Source organism: Orbicella franksi, chromosome 15 (genome assembly GCF_964199315.1).
Source record: "Orbicella franksi chromosome 15, jaOrbFran1.1, whole genome shotgun sequence".
NCBI lineage: Eukaryota > Metazoa > Cnidaria > Anthozoa > Scleractinia > Merulinidae > Orbicella > Orbicella franksi.
Window position 1 is genome coordinate 4,736,008 of NC_138159.1, and position 24,928 is coordinate 4,760,935.

At 41.2% G+C, this 24,928-nt stretch overlaps 3 protein-coding genes and 3 pseudogenes across 3 annotated transcripts in view; 1 reads left to right on the forward strand and 5 right to left on the reverse strand.

The window, feature by feature from the left end:
- Positions 1-1,243: 1,243 nt before the first annotated feature.
- Positions 1,244-6,279, reverse strand: LOC145469733 (uncharacterized). The gene is made up of 2 exons (XM_081453519.1): positions 4,873-6,279; positions 1,244-4,643 (listed from the first exon to the last, which is right to left on the reverse strand). The coding sequence occupies exon 2, from the start codon at positions 4,571-4,573 to the stop codon at positions 2,723-2,725; it is 1,851 nt and encodes a 616-aa protein (XP_081309645.1). The 5' UTR covers positions 4,574-4,643; positions 4,873-6,279; the 3' UTR covers positions 1,244-2,722.
- Positions 6,280-6,282: 3 nt separating this feature from the next.
- On the reverse strand, positions 6,283-8,622 carry LOC145470594 (cyclic GMP-AMP synthase-like receptor; annotated as a pseudogene).
- Positions 8,623-9,289: 667 nt separating this feature from the next.
- Positions 9,290-11,499, reverse strand: LOC145469735 (uncharacterized; annotated as a pseudogene).
- Positions 11,500-13,425: 1,926 nt separating this feature from the next.
- The window catches only part of LOC145469734 (uncharacterized), a 36,455-nt gene continuing 24,952 nt past the window's right edge, over positions 13,426-24,928 (reverse strand). Inside the window, exon 2 of the mRNA XM_081453520.1 lies at positions 13,426-15,350. Within this exon, the coding sequence (XP_081309646.1) occupies positions 13,426-15,276 (1,851 nt within the window). The 5' untranslated portion in view covers positions 15,277-15,350. The remainder of the gene's footprint in view (positions 15,351-24,928) is intronic.
- Positions 20,036-22,902, forward strand: LOC145470356 (uncharacterized). The gene is made up of 3 exons (XM_081454193.1): positions 20,036-20,661; positions 22,187-22,260; positions 22,818-22,902. The coding sequence occupies exons 1-3, from the start codon at positions 20,059-20,061 to the stop codon at positions 22,900-22,902; spliced, it is 762 nt and encodes a 253-aa protein (XP_081310319.1). The 5' UTR covers positions 20,036-20,058.
- On the reverse strand, positions 23,174-23,650 carry LOC145469809 (uncharacterized; annotated as a pseudogene).

The window sequence follows — 24,928 nt, forward strand, 5'->3', positions numbered from 1 at the left end:
AAGTATTGAAGCTGCATTTCCTGTATTTAAGGGGACTTACAAGACCTTTTCTCCTTTAGTATGCCATCACACAAAACAGCAGGACGCAGATTTTTAATTTTTGAATTGAAGTTAGTTCATTTGAGCAGCAAAATAGGCCAATCATATCTCAAAACAAATACATATCACTGGTGCCAATCACGAGAAATACCTAGAGACAAAGCGTTCTGGCGCCAAGCGCTGGAAGTAGCTAGTGAGGATGGTTCTGGCCCCAAGGCGGGAAATCATTATTTAGGAAACGTTCTGGCGCCAAGCGCGAGAATAGTTAGTTAGGAAACGTTCTGGCGCCAAGGGCGGGAAATCGCTTGTAAGTAAACGTTCTGGCGAAAAGCGCGAGAGTCCTTAGTAAGGAAGCTAGCGTTCTGGCGCCAAGCGCGGGAAATGCATGGCTATAGATGAAGCGTTCTGGCGCCAAGCGCGGGAAATCACTTGTAAGGAAACGTTCTGGCGAAAAGCGCGGGAAATCGCTTGTTTGAAAGCGTTTGCTCTGGTTTTGATAGGTTGATTATTTGCTGGGCCAGTAATTGCCCCGGTGAAAATCTTTTAAAGCGCTAATGTTTGTTCACTAAACAGGGGTTATAATTTATTTCTAATGTGCTTCCATACGGCATAGACCATATTCAGAAATGGCTGCCAATTTAAAATTCTTTTGTATGCATTTAAATAAGCCCAACTAACCTCGTTCGAGAGTAAAAATTCGTTAATTATCAACTCAAAAACTAGTTTAGTTGAGCTAATTTTAATACTTACAAAATAATTTTCAATTAGGAGCCATTTATAAATTGGGTCTATGGGGTCTCCTTTAAGAAACAAATTCACACATCCACAAGCTCGCAACATTTTTCAAGATTCTGTGTATTGGAGATAGTTGAGAGATCCGTCATATCTTGGCTATCCTTAGAAAACACCAGCTACCCCCCCCCCCCCGCCTCCTACCCCGGATTGGGTGCTAGTCCATCGAAGGGTTACTTTCCAGTATTCTGTCAGGTTGTCCAAACATTTGCTGGTACCTATTTATACACCTGTATGCTGGAGCCACGCCCACTTTTGTCTCCAATAGAGTTTAGTTAAAATTTTTAAAGAGCATCCCCGACCTTTTTTACGTGGGACTCCCCCCCCCCCCCCCACCGGGGCAAGTGACCTTTAAATAACATTTTTTTAAAATTATATTTCATTTCTTTTCTCCTTCTCCCTTCTTTTTAACAGTCCCTTCTGCGCTTCTCCTTGATTTTTTGCACGTCAACTTTTTTAAGTTGCCTGCTTCGAAATCGTTTAAAGCTTTGCTTTACAAGCAGCACACACTCGTTTTACGTCGATGATAAATGACTTTACAAAACAGTCCTAAGGAAATATACAACCTGATTGGCTAAAAATGTCGTGTTTCTATAACTCGATAGAAATACAGAACTAGCACGAGCTGTCGACGTAATGATGGCGCGGGCAAAGAGAATTTACACTTTGATAATCAAAGTTAATAAGCTGTTTTCCTTTTTTTCGTTGCAGTGTTTTCTAAAAGAAATAGAAAACATGTTCTCCGTGAAAGTTTGGGAGAACTCGAAAAAGCTGTGGCAACAGCTTTTTCGAGAGAGAACGAGAGAACGGCATTTGTGATAGAAGGCTGCTAGATTTATACTAAAACTCGATAGAAACACGTTCATGTTTTCTATTTCTTAAGTAATTAACAAGTTGAGGTCAGTTTCTCATGCGTCTGTCCTGTTATTGATCATGAATTTCGTCATGACGTTGTCAAAGTAGCTGTGGATCCGCAGACTTGTCAAATTGTCCGCTCTTGCTCGTTAATGCATCCCATAAATTAATATATAGATTTAGGCCAGCCTAAAAGCGGAGCTCCTGGATCGGGTTGTTCAGAGCCCGATTGAGCTAAAACGAAAAGGTAGGATTTTGATTTGAGTTAATAATGTAACTTTGCGGTGAGGTTTTCTGTATATTGTTTGCCCTTCTGTTTTGAGTTTTAATAATCACCATAAACTGGGTTCACTTGACATACGTGCAGTATAAAAAGTCAGCACTAAATTCCCTCTGCAACAAGCACTTATATAATCTATTAGGTGTAATAAGGATAGATCAATGACAAACATCTAATCAGTGGATCAAATTTTCAGCCATCTGAGATGACTTCGATTACCCGTCAGAAACTGTAACAACTCTGTTTAAAAGATCGACAGTTCTACTAGACCTTTGGTCAAGGTAAATAAAACAATAATGGGTGTAACATACTGAAGTAATAACAAATCGCCTTGTTTTAATTAAAACACTGCCATGGCATGAAGCAACGAAAGTATCTAGATTGATTGGTAGCCTCCATGCACTAGATGCAACAGATCAGTGTCCACGGTATGTTTCTGAGACTTTAAAGCGCTTAGAATTAAAAACATAATGAAAACTGTTATCCTGCTATAGATTACCCACAGACATCAAAGGCCAATTTACATGCAAAAGGTTCCCCGCCTAACCTAACTGCTCAAACTAATGTAATATAGCTAAGTCACTTACAAGGGCACACACTTGGAAACAGAAAACCAGTACTTAGCAGAGTTGTCCAGTTATGGGAAATTAAAAATCTAGCGTGATCGCTCTGTGACTGAACAACAAACCAAGAGTCCACGTAGTACGGGATGTTTCCTGGCATTAGTGGCGTTTTCAATGTCTCCTCACACTGAGCTCAATCTAAATCTAACTCGGGTATCGTGATGTAATCGAGTTTACGTTTCAATACTTCTTTAGAGTGCAGAATTAATTGGCTAACATGATCAACAACACCGGCCATGATGTAATTCTCAGGGACCATGGAGAGCAACGGTTCGATACGCTGTTTTAAAAGAGCAAGCCCTTTGTCACCACCTTCGTTCACTGTAACATCAGCAACGTCTTTAAGGAAACCTGACGCCTTGTACTCCGGAGAAATTGCTTTGTGAATATTTGGCAAGCTTGAGTTGTCTTCTTTAGTGTAACAAGAAACAAGCTCATCCAACCATTCAATAACAATTTGACGAAGAGGAACCTCCTCGACTTGTTGTTCACAAAGCCCTTTGTGCTCAGACTCGAATTTCTCTTTCATCTCGCAGGTTCTGATGTAGAATTTACGAGCCAACAAATTTACCTCCCCTTCAAGAGTATTCAGTAACTTCTTAAAGAAAGCTTCAAACGCTTTCCATATTTGGATCAACCTTCTGTAGCCACCTTCGTCAAGCTCTGTGGTGTTGAGGTCATTGATCATAAACCGGCGAGAGCCACGTCTACCCAAAGGACCAAAAGGAAGGTTATCAATGTTTAAAAACATTTTGTTCCAAACAGCAGTCGGGTTTTTTCCAGTAAGGAGGCCTGAGATCATGTAATCCACCAAATCTGTCATTTGTAAAGCCCTGATTTGTTGTTTTCTCTTCTTGGCGTCCTTTTGTGTGTACGCCAATTCCAAACCCTTGATGTGATTTAACATGTCTTCCAGGACACATTGGCGCAGTTTGTTGTCGTGATCAGCCACAGTTAGGATATTTTGCCCTGGTATGAAGAAGTTCGGAATTGTCTCCGTCTTCACACCTTGCAAGGCCAGCTCTAAAGCTTGAATTGTCCTTTGGCCCCTACAATTTTTATCCCAGCGATAGCGGTCCGTTACGAACAGCTCTGAAAGAAGGACGGTCTTCAACAGGTATGATGGAATCAAGGTTGAATCCCATCCCAGTTTCTTCGATATCTCATCTCTCATGACTTTCAGGACTCGGCAGCATGCTTTAAAACCGTCCGGAGAAAAGGCCAGAATTTCTTTTTCTGCCATGGAAAACGAAATACGCCAGCTGTCATATCCAGCGGGAACAACGTGGAATCCGCACTTTTGAAGAATTGGATCTATTTCTTGGGAACACGTTGTCAACTCAACGGGGAGCTTGGATTTGTGATAATCCAAAGTCAGTGTCAAATCCACTCTTACGATTAGATTTCTATAACTATTGCCGCCTTGCCATTCAATGTAAAGTGTTGTAGCCGGTCCGTGACTTTCCGAGTACATCACAGGCGAACTTTCTTGGCCATCGATATTTCCCAGTAGCCCAGAATACACAGGCCACCATATTTCACTAAACGCGTCTTGCCCTACTCGTTTGATGGCCAGTCCTTCAGGTAGTCCGGCGTCACTTAGAGATGCATTGACAAGCTTCTTGAAGAAACGGGAGATCATATGTGGGTTGAAGAAGCCTTCGTCATCTTCGAATTCTTCCCACTCTTGTTCAGCAACGAATAGTTTGACGTAGCCTTCGCCTTTGTCGCATGGACGAAATAATGGTTTGTCGGTGAGTGAGTCAATTCTGATCATGAAGTCGAATTCATCTGGCTGGCAAACCTTCGTCCCTTCGTAAACACTTCCGCTCTTAATAACAGTGCTCTGAAATCGCTTGTCTCGCTTTTCCACCTCCGCCAGAATGTTGGTCAAGAATTGCTCGAGTTTCTCTTGAATCAATTCGGCTTCGTTTTCATCTTCAAACCTTGCCTTTTTCTCAAAACGTTCCACAGTTTCAGCCATGAAGACGCAGTTCGACTATTTCATTTTCCCTTTTTTCACCGGAATGAGTCACGCGCCAAATATATCCTTTCTTTCTTGGAACAAGAAAACAAAGAGTAACGTTTCTGTAAGTTGATATATTTCATATTGCCCTATTAATATTATACTTTGAAAGTGACATGGCCTAATGAAGAACATTGAAATAAATGTGCAACCAAATAGGAGTAGACTAAACTAGACTAGATTAAATGTACTACACAAGAAAATAGAGAGAGAGTAGTAAAAGTTATCCTAGCATTAATTCAGACCGTAGCAATCACCTGACCTTGACGCGAGAGCAGTAAATTAAAATGTAGATCGATCTTTTAGTAACGCTGTTCCTTCATATGTATGCGTTACTGAACAAGAGCGAGGTCAAGATGGCCGTATATTGGCCAAGTTCGTTTTTGCGTGTTTATGCTGAGATTGAGGACGCATTTGAGAGGGAAGTCACGCCAAACTGGGCCAGTCTGCCCGTGCGTACCGTAGTATGGAGAGACTAAGAGTATATATGGATCACTCCCCGCATCTCCCCAACCCTCTAAAGGTCACAATCCAAGAAAGCGGCATCGAAAACCTGGTCTACCGAGCGTTACGTTCGAAAATGACGCCTATACTGCAGGGTATCTGAAATAGGGCAATGAATGCCGCACGTCTCCACCAAAAATCCAGCCAAATGGCTTCAACGAGCCCCACGTGGAATGTTTGATTTTCCTTGTGTCAATGTATTACAACTGACTTGTAAAAAATGTTGGGCAATTTCCGTTGTTTGTGACCCAGCGTCATGTGTTTTGATGGCAGGCATATTCCTTGGCTTGTATAACAGTGCATTCATCAATTTCTGGAGTTTTGTTGGTGGGATGTTGATAAAGACTTACTTTAAAAAAGTTAGTAACATCTTGTGGTGAAGGTCGGGAACACTGAGTTTGGTTTTGGGAGCGCTTATTAAAATAAAGTTTACTTTGTGTTAAAACGGTTGTTTTCGAACCATTGTTGTTCTTCATGTATGCAGAGTTTTCCGGGAAAGTGCGACGTGAGCATATGACTGAAGCAAAATAGTTTCACCTCACACTCTGAATTCTTGACTGACAATTCAAGCTATATATAGAAGGGAGAGCAGGTATGCGGAATAACCCTAAGACCTTCATTTAAGCAACGTATAACCTTACTGCAGTAAGCTTGAGCACTTCTAGCCAGTGAACAACAAGATAGATTAATTATCAACAGATACAGAATGATGTTTTGCATACTTGTGATACTTGTGACCATTACGATTAAGACGCTTTTTTCGCTCTGTGACTGGATTAAGACGCTTTACCGTATGCGAAAAATAGTCTGCAGTGTTTCCAAGTAAGGTTGAAACTTTATCACTAAGCAAAAATCTCACATACGAAAATTTCGTTTCACTAGCACTTTAAAGCGCTGAGAATTAAAAACATAATGAAAACTGTTATCCGGCCATAGATAACCCGCAGACATCAAAGACCAAAGTTTCGCAGCCTAACCTAACTGCTCGAAATAATGTAGTGTAGTTAAGCCACTTACAAGGACACACACTAGGAAACAAAATGTCTACTTCGCGGAGTTGTCCACTTATGGGATGTTAAAAATCTAGTGTCATCGCTCTGTGACTGAACAACAAACCAAGAGTCCACGTGATACGGGATGTTTCCTGGTAATTAGTGGCGTTTTCAATGTCTCCTCACACTGAGCTCAATCTAAATCTAACTCGGGTATCGTGATGTAATCGAGTTTACGTTTCAATACTTCTTTAGAGTGCAGAATTAATTGGCTAACATGATCAACAACAGCGGCCATGATGTAATTCTCAGGGACCATGGAGAGCAACGGCTCGATACGCTGTTTTAAAAGAGCAAGCCCTTTGTCACTACCTTCCTTCACTGTAACATCAGCAACGTCTTTAAGGAAACCTGACGCCTTGTACTCCAGAGAAATTGCTTTGTGAATATTTGGCAAGCTTGAGTTGTCTTCTTTAGTGTAACAAGAAACAACGTCATTAAACCATTCAATAACAATTTGACGAAGAGGAACCTCCTCGACTTGTTGTTCACAAAGCCCTAGCTTTGTGCTCAGACTCGAATTTCTCTTTCATCTCGCAGGTTCTGATGTAGAATTTACGAGCTAACAAATTTAGCTCCCTTTCAAGAGTATTCAATAACTCCTGAAAGAAAGCTTGAAACGCTTTCCATATTTGAATCAACCTTCTGTAGCCACCTTCGTCAAGCTCTGTGATGTTGAGGTCATTGATCATAAACCGGCGAGAGCCACGGCTCTCCAAAGGACTAAAAGGAAGGTTATCAATGTTTAAAAACATTTTGTTCCAAACAGCAGTCGGGTTTTTTCTAGCGAAGAGGCTTGAGATCATGTAATCCACCAAATCTGTCATTTGTAAAGCCCTGATCTGTTGTTTTATCTTCCTGGTGTCCTTTTGTGTGTACGCCAATTCCAAACCCTTGATCTGATTTAACATGTCTTCCAGGACACATTGGCGCAGTGTGTTGTCGTGATCAGTCACTGTTAGTGCATTTTGCCATGGTATGAAGAAATTCGGAATTTTCTCTGTCTTCACACCTTGCAGGGCCAGCTCTAAAGCTTGAATTGTCCTTTGGGCCCTACAATTTTTATCCCAGCGATAGCGGTCCGTTATGAACAGCTCTGAAAGAAGGACGGTCTTCAACAGGTATGATGGAATCAAGGTTGAATCCCATCCCAGTTTCTTCGATATCTCATCTCTCGTGACTTTCAGGACTCGGCAGCATGCTTTAAAACCGTCCGGAGAAAAGGCCAGAATTTCTTTTTCTGCCATGGAAAACGAAATACGCCAGCTGTCATATCCAGCGGGAACAACATGGAATCCGCACTTTTGAAGAATTGGATCTATTTTTTGGGAACACATTTTTACTAACTCAACAGGGAACTTGGATTTGTGGTAATCCAAAGTCAATGTCAAATCCACTCTTACGATTAGATTTCTATAACTATTGCCGCCTTGCCATTCAATGTAAAGTGTTGTAGCCGGTCCGTGACTTTCCGAGTACATCACAGGTGAACTTTCTTGGCCATCGATATTTCCCAGTAGCCCAGAATACACAGGCCACCATATTTCATTAAACACGTCTTGCCCTACTCGTTTGATGGCCAGTCCTTCAGGTAGTCCGGCGTCACTTAGAGATGCATTGACAAGCTTCTTGAAGAAACGGGAGATCATATGTGGGTTGAAGAAGCCTTCGTCATCTTCGAATTCTTCCCACTCTTGTTCAGCAACGAATAGTTTGACGTAGCCTTCGCCTTTGTCGCGTGGACGAAATAATGGTTTGTCAGTGAGTGAGTCAATTCTGATCATGAAGTCGAATTCATCTGGCTGGCAAACCTTCGTCCCTTCGTAAACACTTCCGCTCTTAATAACAGTGCTCTGAAATCGCTTGTCTCGCTTTTCCACCTCCGCCAGAATGTTGGTCAAGAATTGCTCGAGTTTCTCTCGAATCAATTCGGCTTCGTTTTCATCTTCAAACTTTGCCTTTTTCGTGTGCTTTGACGATTTGTCAAGTTTATTAACGTAAAGGGCAGGTATATCATGTACGTGCTCTAATTTGTTAGACAGTCCAGAAGTTTTTATATCTTTGTGCCTGCACTAATCATGTCTCCCCAATATGTCCCCCGGTGTGTGCCGGCCTGAACTGTTTTTGACAATTCATCGACCATCTCTAAGCATAATTTCTTGCTTTATTACTTAAGCACTATTAAATCTGCGATAGACTAGCATCTCGTCCAAGGGAAGTAGAATTACTCCTAACCGCTTCATGCTACAGAAACCGGGATAAGCTCCGGCAGCTATGAGCCAGTCGGCTCCAAGGCTTCACTTTGCTTATGCCATATTGATGAGCCTCAAGCTTCCCTTACGTTTGGATTAATCTAACTGTCAAATCGAGGCAGCGATCAACATCTTCCCGAACAAACCCTGGGTATTTGACTACTCGATGCGCTTTTGTGTTGGGAATTTTTCCACACATTGATGGGGTGGGAGATTTGGCACAATATGGAAGGGGTAGGGGGACAAGTGGCCTCTACATCAAGCTGAAGGATTGTAGAAGAAACCATGAGACAACGCGTTTATGTCGTGCATCAAAAACAATACTCGTCCCAAGAATGGGGCTGTACAGTGTTTGACAGTAAATTCAGGATCACACTAGTCTAACTTGTGAACACTGATTCCTTACAGGCACAGTCGAAGCTGAAATCGGTCGTCAGGAGGTGACTTTTTTTGTTTTTGTTTTGTTTTGTTTTGTTTTGTTGTTTATTCCACTTAAATTCCTGGATACTGAAACGAGCACAACGGAATAAACTGGGTTCACTTGTCATATGCGCAGTCTAAAGAGTCATCGCTAAATTCGCTCTGCAACAAGGACTTAATCTATCAGGTGTAATGAGGATGGATCAATGAAAAACATGCAATCAGTCAATGGATCAAATTTTCAGCCATCTGAGATGACTTCGATTACCCGTCAGAAACTGTAACAACTCTGTTTAAAAGATAGATAGTTCTACTAGACCTTTGGTCAAGGTAAATAAAACAATAATGGGTGTAACATACTGAAGTAATAACAAATCGCCTTGTTTTAATTAAAACACTGTCATGCCATGAAGCAACGAAAGTATCTAGATTGATTCGTAGCCTCCATGCACTAGATGCAACAGATCAGTGTCCACGGTATGTTTCTGAGACTTTAAAGCGCTTAGAATTAAAAACATAATGAAAACTGTTATCCTGCTATAGGTATCCCACAGACATCCAAGGCCAATTTACATGCAAAAGGTTCCCCGCCTAACCTAACTGCTCAAGCTAATGTAATATAGCTAAGTCACTTACAAGGGCACACACTTGGAAACAGAAAACCAGTACTTAGCAGAGTTGTCCAGTTATGGGACATTAAAAATCTAGCGTGATCGCTCTGTGACTGAACAACAAACCAAGAGTCCACGTAGTACGGGATGTTTCCTGGGATTAGTGGCGTTTTCAATCTCTCCTCACACTGAGCTCAATCTAAATCTAACTCGGGTATCGTGATGTAATCGAGTTTACGTTTCAATACTTCTTTAGAGTGCAGAATTAATTGGCTAACATGATCAACAACAGCGGCCATGATGTAATTCTCAGGGACCCTGGAGAGCAACGGCTCGATACGCTGTTTTAAAAGAGCAAGCCCTTTGTCACTACCTTCGTTCACTGTAACATCAGCAACGTCTTTAAGGAAACCTGACGCCTTGTACTCCGGAGAAATGGCTTTGTGAATATTTGGCAAGCTTGAGTTGTCTTCTTTAGTGTAACAAGAAACAAGCTCATCAAACCATTCAATAACAATTTGACGAAGAGGAACCTCCTCGACTTGTTGTTCACAAAGCCCTTTGTGCTCAGACTCGAATTTCTCTTTCGTCTCGCAGGTTCTGATGTAGAATTTACGAGCTAACAAATTTAGCTCCCCTTCAAGAGTATTCAGTAACTTCTTAAAGAAAGCTTCAAACGCTTTCCATATTTGGATCAACCTTCTGTAGCCACCTTCGTCAAGCTCTGTGGTGTTGAGGTCATTGATCATAAACCGGCGAGAGCCACGTCTCCCCAAAGCTCCAAAAGGGAGGTTATCAATGTTTAAAAACATTTTGTTCCAAACAGCAGTCGGGTTTTTTCTAGCGAAGAGGCTTGAGATCATGTAATCCACCAAATCTGTCATTTGTAAAGCCCTGATTTGTTGTTTTCTCTTCTTGGCGTCCTTTTGTGTGTACGCCAATTCCAAACCCTTGATCTGATTTAACATGTCTTCCAGGACACATTGGCGCAGTTTGTTGTCGTGATTAGCCACAGTTAGTAGATTTTGCCCTGGTATGAAGAAATTCGGAATTGTCTCCGTCTTCACACCTTGCAAGGCCAGCTGTAAAGCTTGAATTGTCCTTTGGCCCCTACAATTTTTATCCCAGCGATAGCGGTCCGTTACGAACAGCTCTGAAAGAAGGACGGTCTTCAACAGGTATGATGGAATCAAGGTCGAATCCCATCCCAGTTTCTTCGATATCTCATCTCTCATGACTTTCAGGAGTCGACAGCATGCTTTAAAACCGTCCGGAGAAAAGGCCAGAATTTCTTTTTCTGCCATGGAAAACGAAATACGCCAGCTGTCATATCCAGCGGGAACAACGTGGAATCCGCACTTTTGAAGAATTGGATCTATTTCTTGGGAACACGTTGTCAACTCAACAGGGAGCTTGGATTTGTGATAATCCAAAGTCAGTGTCAAATCCACTCTTACGATTAGATTTCTATAACTATTGCCGCCTTGCCATTCAATGTAAAGTGTTGTAGCCGGTCCGTGACTTTCCGAGTACATCACAGGCGAACTTTCTTGGCCATCGATATTTCCCAGTAGCCCAGAATACACAGGCCACCATATTTCATTAAACACGTCTTGCCCTACTCGTTTGATGACCAGTCCTTCAGGTAGTCCGGCGTCACTTAGAGATGCATTGACAAGCTTCTTGAAGAAACGGGAGATCATATGTGGGTTGAAGAAGCCTTCGTCATCTTCGAATTCTTCCCACTCTTGTTCAGCAAGGAATAGTTTGACGTAGCCTTCGCCTTTGTCGCATGGACGAAATAATGGTTTGTCGGTGAGTGAGTCAATTCTGATCATGAAGTCGAATTCATCTGGCTGGCAAACCTTTGTTCCTTCGTAAACACTTCCGCTCTTAATAACAGTGCTCTGAAATCGCTTGTCTCGCTTTTCCACCTCCGCCAGAATGTTGGTCAAGAATTGCTCGAGTTTCTCTCGAATCAATTCGGCTTCGTTTTCATCTTCAAACCTTGCCTTTTTCTCAAAACGTTCCACAGTTTAAGCCATGAAGACGCAGTTCCACTATTTCATTTTCCCTTTTTTCACCGGAATGAGTCACGCGCCAAACATACCCTTTCTTTCTTGGAACAAGAAAACAAAGAGTAACGTTTCTGTAAGTTGATATATTTCATATATTACCCTATTAATATTATACTTTGGAACTGACCTGGCCTAATGAGGAACAATGAAATCAATGTTTAACCAAATAAGACTAAACTAAACTAGACTATATTAAATGTACTACTCAAGAGAATAGCGAGCGAGTAGTAAAAGTTATTCCAGCATTAATTCAGACAATAACAATCACCTGACGTTGGCGCGAGAGCAGTAAATTAAGATGCAAATTGATCGTTAGTAACGCTGTTAATTTATATATATGGGTTATTAAATTATTGACCGAGAGCGAGGTCAAGGGGGCTGGATGTTGGCCAAGTTCTTTTTCGCTTGTTTATGCTGAGACTTTGTGAAGCAGTTTAAACCTAAGAACTAGTAGGTCGTGTCCTATGATGATTTATCAAATTTTATCAACGTAAAAGGCAGGTATATAATGTACCTGCTCTAATTTGTTAGACAGTCCACAAGTTTTTATATCTTTGAGTTAGCACTAATCACGTCCCCCAATATGTCCCCCGGTGTGTGCCGACTTAAATTGTGTTTGACAATTCATCGACCATCTCTAAGCATAATTTCTTGCATTATTACTTAAGTACTATTAAATCTGCGATAGACCAGCATCTCGTCTAGGGGGAGTAGAATTACTCCTAACCGCTTCATGCTACAGAAACCGGGATAAGCTCCGGCAGCTATGAGCCAGTCGGCTCCAAGGCTTCACTTTACTTATGCCATATTGATGAGCCTCAAGCTTCCCTTACGTTTGGATTAATCTAACTTTCAAATAGAGGCGGCGATCAACATCTTCCTGAACAAACCCTGGGCATTTGACTACTCGATGCGCTTTTGTGTTGGGAATTTTTCCCCACGTTGATGGGGTGGGAAATTTGGCACAGTATGGAAGGGGTAGCTAGGGGGCCAAGTTGCCTCTACAGCAAGCTGAAGTATTGTAGAAGAAACCATGAGACAACGCGTATATGTCGTGCATCAAAAACAATACCTTCCAAAGAATGGGGCTGTACAGTGTTTGATAGTAAATTCAGGGTCACACTAGTCTAACTTGTGAAGACTGATTCCTTACAGGCACGGTGGAAGCTGAAATCGGTCGCAAGGAGGTTTTTTGTTTTATTTTTTCGATTCCACTTAATATCATGGATACTGAAACGAGCACAACGGAATAAACTGGGTTCACTTGACATATGTGCAGTCTAAAAAGTCAGCGCTAAATTAACTTTGCAAAAAGCCCTTATTCTGTTAAGTGTAATGAGGATGGATCAATGACAAACATGCAATCAATGGATCAAATTTTCAGCCATCTGAGATGACTTCGATTATCTGTCAGAAACTATAAGAACTCTGTTAAAAAGATCGACAGTTCTACTAGTCTAAAAATGGGTCTAACATACTGAACTAATAACACAGTCAAGGCATGAAGCAACGAAAGTATCTAGATTGATTGGTAGCCTCCACTTGATGCAGTAGATCAGTGTCCAAGGCCTGTTTCTGAGGTTTTAAAGCGCTTAGAATTAAAAACATAATGAAAACTGTTGTCCGGCCATAGACAACCCGCAGACATCAAAGGCCAATTTATATGCAAAAGTTTCCCCACCTAACCTAACTGCTCGACATAATGTCATGTAGTTAAGCCACTTACAATGCACAAACTTGTAAACAGAAAATGTCTACTTAGCAGAGTTGTCCACTTATGCATGTTAAAAATCTAGTGTCATCGCTCTGTGACTGGACAACAAACCAAGAGTCCACGTAGTACGGAATTTCGCCTGGCATTAGTGGCGTTTTCAATGTCTACTCACACTGAGCTCAATCTAAATCTAGCTCGGGTATCGTGATGTAATCGAGTTTACGTTTCCATACTTCTTTAGAGTGCAGAATTATTTGGCTAACATGATCAACAACACCGGCCATGATGTAATTCTCAGGCACCATGGAGAGGAACGGTTCGATACGCTGTTTTAAAAGAGCAAGCCCTTTGTCACCACCTTCGTTCACTGTAACATCAGCAACGTCTTTAAGGAAACCTGACGCCTTGTACTCCGGAGAAATTGCTTTGTGAATATTTGGCAAGCTTGAGTTGTCTTCTTTAGTGTAACAAGAAACAAGCTCATCCAACCATTCAATAACAATTTGACGAAGAGGAACCTCCTCGACTTGTTGTTCACAAAACCCTTTGTGCTCAGACTCGAATTTCTCTTTCATCTCGCAGGTTCTGATGTAGAATTTACGAGCCAACAAATTTAGCTCCCCTTCAAGGGTATTCAGTAACTTCTTAAAGAAAGCTTCAAACGCTTTCCATATTTGGATCAACCTTCTGTAGCCACCTTCGTCAAGCTCTGTGGTGTTGAGGTCAAAGATCATAAACCGGCGAGAGCCACGTCTACCCAAAGGACCAAAAGGAAGGTTTTCAATGTTTAAAAACATTTTGTTCCAAACAGCAGTCGGGTTTTTTCCAGTAAGGAGGCCTGAGATCATGTAATCTATCACATCTGTCATTTGTAAAGCCCTGATTTGTTGTTTTCTCTTCTTGGCGTCCTTTTGTGTGTACGCCAATTCCGAACCCTTCATCTTATTTAACATGTCTTCCAGGACACATTGGCGCAGTTTGTTGTCGTGATCAGCCACAGTTAGGATATTTTGCCCTGGTATGAAGAAGTTCGGAATTTTCTCCGTCTTCACACCTTGCAGGGCCAGCTCTAAAGCTTGAATTGTCCTTTGGCCCCTACAATTTTTATCCCAGCGAAAGCGGTCCGCTATGAACAGCTCTGAAAGAAGGACGGTCTTCAACAGGTATGATGGAATCAAGGTTGAATCCCATCCCAGTTTCTTCGATATCTCATCTCTCATGACTTTCAGGACTCGGCAGCATGCTTTAAAACCGTCCGGAGAAAAGGCCAGAATTTCTTTTTCTGCCATGGAAAACGAAATACGCCAGCTGTCACATCCAGCGGGAACAACATGGAATCCGCACTTTTGAAGAATTGGATCTATTTCTTGGGAATACGTTGTCAACTCAACGGGGAGCTTGGATTTGTGATAATCCAAAGTCAGTGTCAAATCCACTCTTACGATTAGATTTCTATAACTATTGCCGCCTTGCCATTCAATGTAAAGTGTTGTAGCCGGTCCGTGACTTTCCGAGTACATCACAGGTGAACTTTCTTGGCCATCGATATTTCCCAGTAGCCCAGAATACACAGGCCACCATATTTCATTAAACACGTCTTGCCCTACTCGTTTGATGGCCAGTCCTTGAGGTAGCTCGGTGTCACTTAGAGATGCATTGACAAGTTTCTTGAAGAAACGGGAGATCATATGTGGGTTGAAGAAGCCTTCGTCATCTTTGAATTCTTCCCACTCTTGTTCAGCAACGAATAGTTTGACGTAGCCTTCGCCTTTGTTGCACGGACGAAATAATGGTTTGTCGGTGAGTGAGTCAATTCTGATCATGAAGTCGAATTCATCTGGCTGGCAAACCTTTGTTCCTTCGTAAACACTTCCGCTCTTAATAACAGTGCTCTGAAATCGCTTGTCTCGCTTTTCCACCTCCGCCAGAATGTTGGTCAAGAATTGCTCGAGTTTCTCTCGAATCAATTCGGCTTCGTTTTCATCTTCAAACCTTGCCTTTTTCTCAAAACGTTCCACAGTTTCAGCCATGAAGACGCAGTCTGACTATTTCATTTTCCCTTTTTCCAACGGAATGAGTCACGCGCCAAAGATACCCTTTCCTGCTTGGAACAAGAAAACAAAGAGTAACGTTTCTGTAAGTTGATATATTTAATATTGCCCTATTAATATTATACTTTGAAAGTGACATGGCCTAATGAGGAACATTGAAATAGATGTTCAACCAAATAAGACTAGACTAAACTAGACTACATTGAATGTACTACACAAGAAAATAGAGAGAGAGTAGTAAAAGTTATCCTAGCATTAATTCAGACCGTAGCAAGCACCTGACCTTGACGCGAAAGCAGTTAATTGAAAAGCAGATCGATCTTTTAGTAACGCTGTTCCTTCATATGTATGCGTTAATTAACAAGCGCGAGGTCAAGATGGCCGTATATTGGCCAAGTTCGTTTTTGCGTGTTTATGCTGAGATTGAGGAGGCATTTGTAAGGGAAGTCACGCCAAACTGGGCCAGTCTGCCCGAGCGTACCGTAGTATGGAGAGACTAAGAGTAGTATGGATCACTCCCCGCATCTCCCCAACCCTCTTCTGGTCACAATCCAAGAAAGCGGCATCGAAAACCTGGTCTATCGAGTGTTCCGTTCGAAAATGACGCCTATACTGCAGGGTATCTGAAATAGGGCAGTGAATGCCGCACGTCTCCGCCAAAAATCCAGCCAAATGGCTTCAACGAGCCCCACGTGGGATGTTTGATTTTCCTTGTGTCAATGTATTACAACTGATTTGTAAAAAATGTTGGACAATTTCCGTTGTTTGTGACCCTGCGTCATGTGTTTTGATGGCAGGCATATTCCTTGGCTTGTATAACAGTGCATTGATCAATTCCTGGTGTTCTGTTGGTGGGATGTTGATAAAGACTTACTTTAAAAAAGTTAGTAACATCTTGTGGTGAAGGTCGGTAACACCGAGTTTGATTTTGGGAGCGCTTATTAAAATAAAGTTTACTTTGTGTTAAAACGGTTGTGTTCGAACCATTGTTGTTCTTCATGTATGCAGAGTTTTCCGGGAAAGTGCGACGTGAGCATATGACTGAAGAAAAATAGTTTCACCTGACACTCTTTGAATTCTTGGCTGACAATTCAAGCTCTATATAGAAGGGAGAGCAGGTACGCGGAATAACCCTAAGACCTTCATTTAGGCAATGTATAACCTTACTGCAGTAAGCTTGAGCACTTCTAGCCAGTGAACAACAAGATAGATTAATTATCAACAGATACAGAATGATGTTTTGCATACTTGTTACGATTACGATTAAGACGCTTTTTTCGAACATTTCTTCGAACATTTCCGCCGGTAAATTCAGCATGACTGAGCCATGATTTGATTTAAAAGGTAAAAAGCAGTTCTGGAAGAGGACATTTATGAACAACTGCAAACACTGCTATCACAACGTACTTTGGTTTACAAACCAGTACTATGATCAAATGACACCGTCGTATTTTTCTTCGCTTATAGGAATCGTTTGTGCAAATTTGGAAGTAGACGCTAAAGACAGTCAATTATTCTGATCTAACTGAAAGGTAGGTGCTCTAACTCACACAGTTACGAAATGAGCGAATACGATAGAAGGCAGACGTTCTCAAGTACCTAAACCTAACTACTCACTTTGACTTAAAATCAGTAAAACAATCAGTGGCCGTTACTTGGAACAACATTTCTGACACCTTAAGATTCTTGAACACAATGTCATATTTTTACAAAGCTGTAATAAAAAACACTTGTCCGTAAAACAGGAACAGTCACGCTATTTTCCTACAAGTTGATAAAAACAGGAACATGCAATTATCTGCTGTTGGTCATGCAAGCACAGACTGAATCAAATTGTTAGAAGGTCAAATGTCTTGATAGCAGGCATATTCCTTGGCTTGTATAACAGAGCATATATCAGTTCCTTCAATCAGAAAACTATTATCTTATAATTCAATAAATTTCAGCGCTTCTCGACTCTGCAGATTCACACAGCGCTTTCCTTTCACCACAAATTACGATTTAAATGTCTTGAAATTTATAGCGGCCAATAAAAATTTCGGAAAAGGAGTACAATCTGGCGAGCTTTAACCAAATTTTCGAAATATTTTTACTTGAAATTTTCATTTTCCTTTTGGAGTTCCCGGAATTCGGTTAAATTATTCGCAGTTCGAAAGTTGAACAATTTCCGAAATTTCCAGACATTTTCGCGCCATATACCCCGTTACAAAAGTTACGGAACTCTTGGTTGAATGTCGGAAAGCGTGCCATACCGTAAAATGCCGCTTATAAGCCCCTCCGGTTATATAAGTTCATCTACCTGTAAACAACAAAATATATCTTCCCATTAAAAGCCCCCCTCTGGTGTAAAATGATATGAGCTCGATTTATTATGCCATTTTTTGAAGCTGAACGAGTATAAGGAAAACGTATTTCGATCAACACGGCAACTCATTGCGAAACGGTTTTTTACATTCCGCTTATAAGACTCTCCGTTTAAAAGCCTATTCAAATTCCCTTGACGAAGTTGTATAAGTCTAGGTCTTATACAACAAACTGCTTATTAATTAAGCGGCAGTTTGCCGTAGGTAGTGCTGTCAGTTACAAACAGGAAATTCTGTAGACTTGTTGCTTGTGTACAGAGGGATAATCAGAGAAGTCGGCTTTTCTAAGTAGGATCCTTGTTTCAGATTAGTTTGAGGTGGTAAGTTCGTAGGCTGTAATTTTATCGAACGTCTCTGGACGTTGCGCATGGCTGTGCCATTTGGCCAATTTACCTACACTGCTTTTTTTTAAAACAAGCTACGTTTGTAACTTAGCGGTATCATGATAAAATGATGCAGTGGTGTGTTTCTGTGTCTCACAGGAATCATGTTGCTGAATTTAGATCTCGACACTAAAGGCAGCCAATTATTGCAGTCCAACTGAGAGGTAAGTTCATCCATTCACACTCCGAATTTAATTAAACTGAGCGTTTGCTTAACTAATCAAAGTAGCTATGAGCTACTCAACTTGGAAAATGGACCTTCTGTAAGCAATTTTGATGCTACTGAACTGAGTTTTTAATCCGTAGGTCATATATGTTTTTTTATACACTCTTTTTTATATATATATGTAAGACTATTGTTTTTTTCGGCCCAGACTGAATATTCATATTATTCGGCCGATTTAAGGCTGAAAATGTTCTTGTGAATATCCTTATATTATAGCGGATGACATTCTGTTTTAATGACTTTGTGGCGTTGAAGTAATTTTGGAGCCAGACTGCAGGCAATAAAGTCTGGTATGACACACATAACTTCTTGGAAAAATGTTTTTGCAATCGGCCATACGGCTAGTGCTGAGTTTGTTGTTTTTAGGTTAGTTTTACCGTTTAGCGAAAAGAAGAATTTTTGTATATTATACAATTATATAACTGTATTCTATTTACAACTTTTCAACACATGATATGAGTTATGGCGGTGCGTGACACAGAGCTACGATCGGATTTGTCGAAATATATATACTTATCTCATGAGTTTTAGTCTTTTTAGAAGTTATAGCATCAGGAAAAGCGCTTATGTAAAAGATTATTTGTTCAGTACAAATAATCAGTCGCCTAGATAGCCCAAGTAAGTTCCAGATGTTTACATTATTTTCTAGCCGCCATATTGGTGTTCCAGGATCTAGGTACACCAGCATGGCGGTTTCATCCTGCCTTACTGGCTCTGTAAATTTCTGCGAAATATTTCGACGAATATCTGAAGTTTGGGAAAATGCCCAGACCTAAAACTTGGAGAAGTGTCTTCTTCAATTATTTCATATAACATCACTATTTCTTAGCTTTATCGACTGAATGGTTTTCCATTTGTATACTTTTTGTTTTGCGTGACAGCGAAAAGCGAAAGGCCGGAAATGACAAGACAATATTATTCAGCTGAAGATTACGTGAAAGTGTGCGGAATTTATTCAACGTTTAGACCTTCAATCAGGCAACGCGTATTACTTTCCTGCTCTCATCCATGCAATTGTGGATTCTTCTTAGGAAGTCAACGAATCAACTAACCCGAAAACGAATCCTTCGTCAACGTAAACCTTCCTCGTTCTTACATACCTGTGTTATTTGTTGTGGTATGTGGTCCCCGGCTTATAAATGTCCACAAAAATCAAACGAAGTCAAATTTCTTCCGCAAGGCTGGAAAACTCAAATTCGCTCGTCTTTTGCATGTAGCTTGTCTCTAACCAGAGTGCAAATAGGCTGTAGTTTTTTTGCTTTTTTTTCCCCCTTGAAATAGTTTTGTGTTTCCGAGAAAAACGACGTCTTCGATTTAATCTTCAGACTCAATTTAGCGACTCCCAACTGGGCTGAAATTCTACCATTTTCATTCGATTTGCATTTCGCAACTGTTGAGCATAGAAAAATTTGTAATACAACTAGCTTATGTAAAAACTTTTAATTTCAAGAACATTGGATGATCACTGTATCGGCACTGTATGGGGCTTCTTTACGGGCAAAATTTCGAACGTGAATACATCATCGTTTTGTTGAATTAATTATTGTTATGCGTAATAACTATTTAGCCATAGGAGAGATTCCAGTGTTCAAGTTTTGGCAAATTACTCCGTAATGATCACAACAGTGCTTGTGGTGTTTTGTCGAAATCAGGTCGGATGTTTTATTTTTAGTTTCACACTCGTGGCTTTATGGATATAGTTTTAACAAGTTTCATTTTAATTTAATTAAGTATTTATGTAATTTTTTGTTTTGAACAATAGATCTGAAGAACTTACCTTCATGCCGCGATGGATGCCGATTCAATAATTAAACTTGGGCTTCGATCAAGAACACTGCCTGGAGGCATTGAACTATTTTTGGTTGTATTCTTTGGGATATCATTTATTGCTTTTCTGAAAAGCACCTACAACAGAGAGACATTCACTTGTGAGCCCGAAACCAGTTCTATCACCAAACAACTCTGCTATGACGAGTACTCTTCTGCAATGAATCAGTGGTTTACGCCCCTGTATTTTGTTGTTTTGGCTTACATCGTTTTATCTGTCCTCTCGATATCCTTCATGCTTTACGGTGCTTTCACTCTTCGGGAACTCAAACGCGATCAGCAAAAGAAACCGGACCGTTTCAGGAGGGTCTACCTTCTACATGTATGCTGTCGACTGATTTTTATTCTTGTCATGATTGGGATCTTCTGTGGCAACCAGACCCTTATTGTTCCTAAGACGTACAAGTGTTCAGAGGCAGCTGTCGCAACACCGACTCCAATCAACCAGACAGAAGCTAATTTGCATTGCCATGATCAGCATTACAGGGAAAAATCAATTTCCAACATTGCCATCATTGTCATTAAAGTGTTCATTATGATTCTCTGCATAATCGAATTAATTCAGGTAAAATTGATAGCTCTATTTATACACTTGATATGAAATTGGGTTGAGTGTATGACGTCATCAGTCATCTCATTTGCATATTTTACACATTTTTCAAACTTAAATATCCCCGGAACTAATGTAGACATTTGCAAACGGTAAACGGAGTTTTTATTTTTTCATGGAATTCTATGTGATAAACCTAAAAAATCGAGGGGGAAAAATTTGATCATTGTACCATTTTAAAATGGCTTTATAAAAGCCCTGATTTAAAACCCATCAGAAAACTGTCCCGCAGAAAATACATGGCCAAACCATGTTAGAAATGAGCCGCATATCGGATCAGATATGATATGCCGCTCAATTTTAACATGGTTTGCATTTTCTGCGAGACAGTTTTTGTCTGTCCGCAGTGTCCTTATCGCGACAACGACATGATATTTTGGATTTTGCTTAAAGTCCGGGATCACGGTTCTTACATGTGATATATTGGCCAATCCGCAGACATTTGGACTTGAGTTTCATCTGAGGTCATTGTCATGTGTATTTAGGGCCTGATTACATGGCGAATTTCAGCCCGGCTAGGGGGGCTGAAATTTTGTTGCGATTACATAACGAATTTCAGCCCGGGCTGAAATATTAGCCTCGGCGCCAAATATGAAATTGTGTGCGAAAATAAAGTCTCCAGAGAATCAAAATGGCGCTGAGAACACGAGTAGTGGTATGGGCTAGTCCAGTACGAATTTGACAGGTAGTGTGATGCAAATGAAAAAGTATTGTTATGGAAAGGAGTTCTATTGTTTTCTCGAGTTTGACGTATCCATGGTAACCAGAAGCCCCGCCCCCTTTGACGTCATTAATCTCGTTTCCGTGTTGACCGAGTAAAAAGCCTGGTTTCTAAGATAAACAAAGTAATCACGCAATTTTAAAGTTAACCATTAACTTTAATATCAAATGTTTCCCTAAAATTACAGGACAGAACCGTGTGCAACTCCCTAGTGGATTGCGCTCACCTTATGAATGAAACTATTTACAAAAGTGTTTCCAAATGGCACAACAGTTCAATCATGTCCACGTCCTCATTTGTTATTCTTTCATAGCCATAGGGATATGTTTTGAAGGTGTAGGGATCTATCACTCGGTTTTCGTACACAAGCTGGTACTTTTTCGTCTGAGAGATTGTGGTCAGTGAGTACTCTTTGGAGTTTCGGACGATGTGATAAAGCTTGTAAATATCAGTTTGTCGCGTTTTCTCGAGAGGGCGTTGAATTTCGTCTAAAACATTTTGCCGCAACACTTGATAATTTAACTGCTTGCCACCTTCACTGTTTAAAGAGATTCCCCTCACTTTGCATTCTTCTTTTTCTTTCTTCGTGAGGTAACCATAATTTTTCGGTCCCGGGGACGCAAATTCAGTGATGAAGTCGTCTTCTCCCAACTCGTCCTTGAAATCACCGAGAAAGTCGTCAAGGGGAGGATTGTTTTCATGAGGTAAACTGGAAAAGATAACGCTGTCGGTGTCTGTGTACTGTACTCGTTCTTGTAGCATGCCCAGAGCTGCATACAAACGAAGTCGAGCCCAACATGTCGTGAAACAAGCGATGAAAATGTTGAGGTTTGGTGAGACAGGTTCGTCATTCGATTTCAGTTTATAGTGAATTTCAACGATGTTTTCCGACAATACACTCACGTAGCAAATGTCATTTGCATCACTTTCATGGAATGCACTGAACCTCATAGGATCTCCGAACTCTTTGATATGAGTTTTGTTGGTGCGCTGGCCAAACTTCCCCCACATGGAATTTAACATCATTTTTGCAAGGCTACGTTTGCCGGGATTCTTTTCAATGTTGTTGCGGTTGAGTTCGATGTCCTCTTTCGCTTTGTAGGATCTCAGATGTTCTTGCTGTTTGACGGGATCATCGCCTACATGAGCTGGCCAGCCGCTTGCCTCCTCTTTAATCTTTAACCATGTATTCACATAGTCTTTAAAGAGACCTTTCCTCGTTTCAGAAAAATGCCACACTTCGTGAATGTAAGTTATTTTGTAGCCCTTCTCAACTGTTTTGTTCAGTTCGGAGGTACACCATGTACCTGTAATTTGTCTTTCACTGTCGCTGTGACTGCAAACCCAGGACCGTTGTAGCATTGGTTTTTCCATCTCTTCTTGTACACAGGCTCTACATAGCGGGAATGTTAGTTTACCATTTTCACGCAGCGGAAGTACTGGATGAAACAGTTTTTCTGGAGATAAGATTGTGACCTTGGCAATCCCGAAGTAATTTTGGATGTCTGTGTCTTCCGGCTGAAATATAATTTCAGGGTGGCCGACAGGATACTCAGCATTCTTATTAATGAACGGATAGAGAGATGTAAAATCATAGTAATGAATCTTCTCTCCTGAGGCGATGTCAGCCAGTTGATAGAGTTTGCCCATCCAATCGGTACAACAAATCTTTGTTTACCAACTGGGCGCTTTTCTTGGATCCGTTCATTAGAGATACGGTAGTGATTGAATCTTGGGAAGAACTCATCACGATGTCTCGATGAATTTGTGACATCTCATACATCCTTCGTCCTTTAAAAGGTGGCTGAGAATCCTTTGATCGTCCGAACTGCCTGGATGTAAATCCAAGACCATGTATCCGAACGGACGTTCTGTCAAACGTTGAAACGTGTCTTGTAAAACTTGCCATTGGGTGGGAAATGCCTGTAACAGTAAATTTCTCATGCCTAATTGATCTCGTGGATTCTTGAAGGCTACGACATAGTGGGCGTTTCTGGAAATACTCTTGGCATATTTCCCCGGCGGAAACATGTCTTGGCACAAGTAGAGCACGGTGACGTTCTGATGGTGAGAATGTTTGGTGAACAGATCCAACACTCGTTTATCGTTCCCTCCTTCAGCCATTAGATCGTCCAACACGAGTCATCCGCCTTTAGGAAACCACGTTTTCAGTTGATCTGTGTCGGGAACGCCTTCGTGAAACTTGACCCCCTGTTCTTTCATGGGCTAAAACCCGTCTTGCCACACTTCGTAACAATAATGTATTTGGGAGGGTGGGGTATGAGACAAATCGAGGTTGTTCAGTAAACGTTTAGTGGTAAACACAGTCTTGCCACACCCTGAAGGACCCACCACCAACAGACTGGAAGGGGTGTGAAATCGAAAAGACTTGCGTCGTTCCATGAGTCCAAATGACCAAACGCGCATGGGCATGCTACTTTTGATACCGCATGGAAAGGAAAAATTCCACCCAACGGGGAATGGAGCCCTGATCTCTCGAGTGACAGTCGAGAATACTAACCATTGTACTACAAAATCATCACACGGAAAATGAACGTTTTCAATCGTATTTTAATGTCAAACCAACAATCATTACACTAAATATCTCACACCGCAACGAGAGGTGTCCTGGTGATGTTTCACTTTACACACTTTATCCCATTCTAACTCTTTCTCGATCAACTTCTTTAACATCTGGCCTATTTTGTGATCGTTGTCTACATAATCATGTTTCGAGAAACGCCTCAAGAACTCGTTCATGCTTTGACCTCTCGCTCTGTCTTTTAAATAGAACAAGGCGTAATCACCACAGCTTTTACTGTAAATCGATTGCAGAGACTGTCCATTGTAATTGACATGTTGCCATTGACTTTTTAACCAGTCTTGCAAAGGCTGTGTTGACTTGTAAGTCTCTAAAGGTAGGGCGTAGCTGTCCATCACCTCGCACACATTCCCACTATGGGTCCAAAGCGCCAGCCAGTGTCGGCCCGGTCTATCATGTGGATCTGTGTTTACAATGTACCCACGAGGTTCTTTCTTGATCGGTCGACGTGGTAATCGATCACAAGCCACCGCACCCGTAAAAGTAAGGTTTCAAAATGGCACCCGCTTTCGCCAAATGATCCAGTTGCACGTTATTCAGAGGTACTTTTTCCATTAGCGTTGGTAAATGTCGTACAACACGGCTTTGTTCTTGTCTATTTCCAAGAGTTTTTCAAACTCTCCGTACAAGATGACTGTGATGTTGTTACCTGGTGCGACACCGAAGTTCAGCACGATCTGTAACTCTCCTGACTGCTTGGGGTTCAACACCGGACTGTCCAAACATCCGTTGGCTGCATTGTCAAATACAAACAGTGTGCAATTCTTGCCTTGACCCCAGTCTTCGCTTCTGACCATGTTACCTTAATGTTTGCACAAACATCCTGTGGCTTGTAAGAATCGATAGTAACCTCTCAGATCTTGGGTACCGTCGTTGTGCACTAGCTCCAGGGTCTCGTA